The 5,773-nt window shown below is 62.0% G+C and overlaps 1 protein-coding gene across 1 annotated transcript in view; it reads right to left on the bottom strand.

Annotated features, from left to right (window-relative positions):
- Positions 1 to 3,804: 3,804 nt before the first annotated feature.
- MRPS2 (mitochondrial ribosomal protein S2) overlaps positions 3,805 to 5,773 on the bottom strand; it is a 3,408-nt gene continuing 1,439 nt past the window's right edge. The window contains exons 2-3 of the mRNA XM_011370042.2: positions 5,638 to 5,767; positions 3,805 to 4,461 (exon numbers count right to left, since the gene is read on the bottom strand). Of these exons, the coding sequence (XP_011368344.1) occupies positions 3,810 to 4,461; positions 5,638 to 5,767 (782 nt within the window). The 3' untranslated portion in view covers positions 3,805 to 3,809. The remainder of the gene's footprint in view (positions 4,462 to 5,637; positions 5,768 to 5,773) is intronic.

The raw sequence follows: 5,773 nt of genomic DNA, 5'->3' as shown, positions 1-5,773 counted from the left end.
ATGTCAGCTGTAGCATCAACCCCTGAGATAGTGGCAGCTCGATCATCAACTCCTGTGCCGGCTGCAGTGATGGTTCTAGTGCTCACTTTAGAGCGAGAACCAGCTTGCAGCCGATTTAAAGCGCGTGCCAGGTTTCAAGGAAGAGCGGGCTCCAGTCCTAGCTCTAGCATCGGCGCCCAGGTTAGAGCCATTCCTGGCGCCGGACTCAGAGCTGGAGTCAGCACCAAGTCGAGAGCCAGAGCCCGCTCCAGCGGAGTTCTAGTACCAGCTCCAGAGCCGGAGCCCCCACGAGTGCCCAAGTGAGACAGAGTGTCCTGAGTGCCAGCGGCACAGAGCCAGTGCCCGCTCAAGAGAAAGAACCAGCTCTGGCACCAGCTCCAGCACCAACATCGGAGCTAGAGGCAGCTCCTGTGCCGGCTCCTGTGCCCGCCGCAGCACCAGCTCTGTGCCAGATTCTGCCCTGGCATCAGTTGCAGAAGTGGAGCCAAGCACCAGAGCTACAGCCAGCTCCGCCACCAGTCCTCACCCTGGCTACAGAGCTAGACATCCAGCGCCACAAGAGCCAGATCCGGCATCAGAACCAGAGTTGACAGCCAGCTCCAGCACCGGCTTGAAAGATAAAGCCAGCTGCTGTGCCAACTTCGGGACGAGAGCCGGCTCCAGCCCCAGCCGCCCAGCTGGATCTTGCCCTAATTCTGGCACCAGCTATATGCCCCCAGAGTGATGGCCAGCTCCAGTATCAACTCGACCCATTGCTCAGATCCAGCACCTGCTCAGGCGTCAGGGTCAGCTTCGGGGTCAGCTTCAGAACCATCTTCGGTACCAGCTCAAGAGCTAGACTCAGCTCGAGAGCTAGAGCCAACTGCAGGTAGATCCAGCTCTGGCACCTTCCCCAGAGCCAGAATAGTGCCAGCTCGAGAGCTAGAGCTCGTCCAGCACTGGCCCTCGTGTCAGCCGCGGAGACGGAGCCAGGTCCAGCTTCAGCTCCCGCGCTGGTCCTGGGATCAGAGCTCTTTTGAGCTAGAGCTGCCTCCAGCACACGCTCTAGCATGGGTCACAGAACTAGTCCACGACATTGCCGTCATGGGCGCGGCGGGGGTGGGGCTGAGGGGCTAGACATTTCTTGCTGGGCGTGTCACTTCCAGGCACCCGGATAGCCTCCACTCAGGGCTCCTGCCCCGCTCCCTCCCTGAGGTCTCGGCCCCAGGTCTCCACACCCCTGCGTCCCCAAACAAGTCCCAAAGAGGATGTTGGGAACAGTGGCCAATAGATTAAAAACTGTAAACATTTTGACCCAGACACTCCACTTCATGGATTCTGTCCTAACCAGAGGTTTATGGACACAGATGTTCCCTTCGGCATGAATCTGTGGAAGACTGGAGATGGCCCATGGTCCACAGCGGTGGCTCTTTGGAAATCCCGATGTGGGGACACAGAAAATGCACAGGAGGAAGAGGGCTGAGAGGCGGTGTCCACCTGGGGGAGGTGATGTTCCAGAAGGGTGGGTGCTCAGGACCCTCCCCCCCGACACCTGCAGTGCATGCACACGTGCACACGCATGTACACACACACACACACCAGGACCAGTGCTGGCAACTGGACGGAGCACCTACTGCCCCCCCAGAGGACAGCCTCTCCCCAGGGAGCCGCTGGGGCCTCTGCTCCCTCGCTCTGTCCCCAGGGCCGGCTGCCACCAGACTGGATGCCTGCAGGCCTAATGGTGACAGTGCCCTCTCTGAAGCGTTTATAGTGCGTTTGTTGTTGGGGAGGCCAGCCCCTCGACACGTACTGGCGCGTGCGCTGCCTCTCGGTGTTGCTCGGGGTGTCTGCTCTTTGACCCTGGCTTTCGAGGGTCTCTGCACCCAGGGGTGTTGAGCTTCCCTCTGGCCTTGGGTCGCGGGGACAATTCCGGTGTGAGGTGTGAGGCAGCAGGCGGGCGGGGTGCCACCGTGCTGAGGAGAGGTGGGACAATCACCTGCTGACCGGCAGGTCCAGCTCCTGCTGGGTGGTGAAAGTTCGGTAGGTGCACAGGAAGACGGTGACGTAGTGGGGTCGCTGCCCTGGAAGGCGGGCACCAGGTACCCCGGCAGCGTCTCCGTGGTGTTGGCTCTGACTGCCACACCCTGTGGGACTCGCCCAGGTCCAGGGCTCATCTTCACACGGGAACTACTTTTCTGAGAGGGACAATTGAAAAGACACAAACAGCACAAAAATCCCCAGTTCACTGATAGATAATCTTAACAAATATGTGAAAAGTGTGTTTGGACCTGGCTAAGGCTGTGGCTGGATGGCGGGGGTGGAGGGAAAGAGGGAGGGAGGGAGGGTCCCAGAGGCCATAGGTTGGGACTGTGGCACTCGGCAGGTGAAGTGCTATTTGGGCAGGCGGCCTTGCCGGCCACCTCTGGGCCCTGGTTCTGGAGACACCAACGTGCTTGCTGGTCTGGAGCCCCCTGGCCCTCACTGGAGTGGTGGGGCCCTAACTCCTGAGCCAGGACCTTCCAGGTCCTTGTTCTGGTGACTGCAAAGTTCCTCCACGACACCAGCTGGTCAGGGCTCACGGGACATGCCAGGTGCTATGGCAGCAGGAGGGACTCGGGAGGCCAGCACCTGGCCTCGGGCACTGTCTTTGGGCCGCTTCCCGGCTTGCTTGAGGTCCATGTGCAGGGTGGCAAACTTGGAGGTCCCTTCCTCCCATGGTCAAGGTCATCCTCCCCGCTCTGCCTCCCGAGCCCCTCTGGTCCCCCAGCTGCCTCTCTCAATACCAGGAGGCACCCCACAATTTACCTGCTGTACATGTGCATTTTCCTATTTCGGGTTTGCTAATTAAAGTTGTGCTGGTCATTCGTGGTTTCAAAGCGGTGCCCAGATCCCTGCCCCTTAAACCATGTGCCCCCTGGCACCAGCCCTGAGGGGAGGGCCGAGCGGCCACCGCGACTGCAGTCTCCCGGGCCCCCATGTGCTCCGCAGGACCTGGCTGGCAGAGGCAGACGTGTCCGTCCACATGAGGGCCACCCTGTCCCAGACCCCAGCGGACAGGATCCTCCGGGTGGTCGAGAACATAAATGCTGAGCCACAAGGAGGGGCAGCACCTCGCCCCAGGAGACAAGTGCTGCCAGGGGTGGCCCCACGCACGAGCAAACAGTGAGAAGTCCCTGTGAGAGCCCCAGGTCCTTCCTGACCACTGGGAGGGTGCCTGTTCAGGGTGCCCGGGGCTCGCCTGGCCTGTGGGTGCATCGCAAGGGGCTCTGAGCCCCAACATGGAAGATGGTGGCCTCAAGAGGAAGCAGGCACTTGTGTTGTCCCGTCCATATGCCCACCCATCTCCTGGAAGCTCAAGGGGGCAGGGACTGTGTGTGCTCCGTGTGCCTGCCGCACCAACGCCGGCCAGCCCATACGGATCACTCCTGAACCTACAGGTCCCACCATTCTGCCCCAGTCTGAGCTTTGTTTGTTGGAATCCTGCCAGCTCGGCCTCTCCTGTCCCAGCCGAGAAGGGGTCCTGAGTGGCTCGCCCTAGGATCTCACGTCACAAAGCAGCCCCCCAGAGGGGTCCTCTGGTTGGGAAGACAAACTGCCCTGGTGAAGGAGCCTAATCTGCGTGGCAGGGGACTTTAGCCCCAGGACGGCGTGTCTCCCAGCGGGGACTCTGTGCACAGGCCACTAGTGCTGTGTGCCTGTGGGGCCCGAGGGTCAGCAGCCGCCCTGGGAGCTGCTGCCGAGAATCATGACTGGCAGCGGGGACACGAGGCTGGGACGACTGGGGCGACTGGGACTCGCCAAGGACTGCAGCCAAGCACGGAGGGGTTCGTTTAGGGACAAGGCTGGCTTTTATTTGGGAAGAGAGTGGACACATCATGGGGACGCCCCACATCCAGCCTGGCCTGTGTTCCTGGGGGCGGGGGGTCGGCGGGCCCTGTGCCCCGGGCTCCCGCCTGCTCCTGCAGTCGGTATAGGGCCTCGACCTGCCTCCGCTTCTCCTTAGCCCGGCAGATGGCCGTCTGAAAGAGCCTGCAGAAGAGCTGGACGGACGGGGGCGAGTCATCGTTGCCGGGCACGGGGTAGGTGATGAGGCAGGGGTTGCAGTTGGTGTCCACGATGCCCACCGTGGGGATGCTCATCTTGGCTGCGTCTCTCACGGCCACGTGAGGCTCGAAGACATTGTTGAGCGTGTGCAGGAAGATGATGAGGTCTGGCAGGCGGACGCTGGGGCCCAGGAGCAGCGGGGCGTTGGTCAGCAGGCCGCCCTTGAAGTAGCGGGTGTGGGCGTATTCGCCACAGGCCCGGGCGGTGCTCTCGATCAGGTGGGAGAACTGCCGGTTTCGGCCCACGAACAAGATGATGCCCTTGCGGTAGGCCACGTGGGCTGTGAAGTTCAAGGCCAGCTGCAGGTGTGCGGCTGTCTGTTCCAGGTCGATGATGTCGTGTTCCAGGCGGCTCCCGAAGATGTAGGGCTCCATAAACCTGTCCGGACCCCACGTGGGTGGATGCACGATGCTCACGCGGCTGGCTCTGCCAGCCTCTGCCCCATCCCACAGGAGAACTCCGCCCCCAGGGCTAGCACCACACGTAGTCCCTCCCCACACAGGCCCTTGGGCAAGCGGCTTAGACCCCAGCACCTCCCCATGTACGTCGCACGTGGACCTCTGGACATTCAAACGCACTGGCAGGGCGTTCTGCTCAGTGCTGTCCATGCCATAGGCATTTCTGACGTTATCAATGCCATCTGCCAGGCTTTACAACTGAGGGCCCTCTGGGGCTGGGCTGAGCGACCAGCCAAACTGGGGGTGCCCCAGGCTGCAAGTGCAAGGAGTTAGGACAGAGGCCAGCCAGACCTGGGGGGACCCCAAGGGCAGAGGGTCAGCAGGGCATGGGACCATGTGCGTTGTGGGCTCCCGAGGCCTGTATCCTCAGCACCCCTCCCTCCAACAGAAACTGCCTGAGGCACCCACAAACCCCACCCCACCCAGGCCCCGGGCCCACCCTCATTTCACATGATTTCTCAGCAGCTCCCCAGGTCCATGGTGCTCCCTCCCAGCACCCAGATGACAGTCACACTGGAGTGGCCAGGGGGTCACCCCTCACAGGACCCACATCCCCCTGGCCTCCCCTTGTCCTGGTCACCCTGGTAAAGGCCACCAACCTGCACTTGCTCAGCCTACCTTTCCCCCACCTGCAGCGCTGCCCCCACCCCCTCACGTCCACTCGCTGCTCCAGCCCTTCTGCCCTGGGGAGTCGGGCCCCATCACCTTCCCCGCTGGCCACCCACAGGCCCCCCCAGTGCCTTCGGATCCACTCTCCATGCAGCTGTCACGATGACCATGTGACAAGACCAGGCCACCTATTACTACCCTATGGAACCTCTAGGCCTCTCCAGGCTCCTCAGCCTCTCTCCCCACCTGGCCCTGAGCCTCACTCTAGGGTAAGAAGTCTGGTGGGGGGGCGGGGGTGGGGGGAGGGGGGGCCTGGGAGGCGGGGAGTTGCAAGCTGAGCCGGAGGACAAACCGCTGCCTCTCTAGTGGGGTCCAGCGATCCCATTTGGAGGGGAGCGCCATGCTCACTCATGCAAACTGACACATGCCAGTACAGAGCGTCTCAAATCCCGGGAACCAGCACTCAGTGGGGGTGGGGGACACTCACCTGTGCCGACAGCCCGCTTTGTGTCCCAAGTGCACTCGGGCATCGAAGAGGCTTCTCACGGAAAACAGCTCCTTGACACTGAAGAAGTCGGAGTGCTTCAGGGGCTCGCTGAGGATCCTGTCCTGGAGATCTAGGG

This window comes from Pteropus vampyrus, unplaced genomic scaffold (genome assembly GCF_000151845.1).
Source record: "Pteropus vampyrus isolate Shadow unplaced genomic scaffold, Pvam_2.0 Scaffold158, whole genome shotgun sequence".
In the NCBI taxonomy this organism is placed as follows: Eukaryota; Metazoa; Chordata; class Mammalia; order Chiroptera; family Pteropodidae; genus Pteropus; species Pteropus vampyrus.
This window is presented reverse-complemented; position numbering and strand designations above follow the sequence as displayed.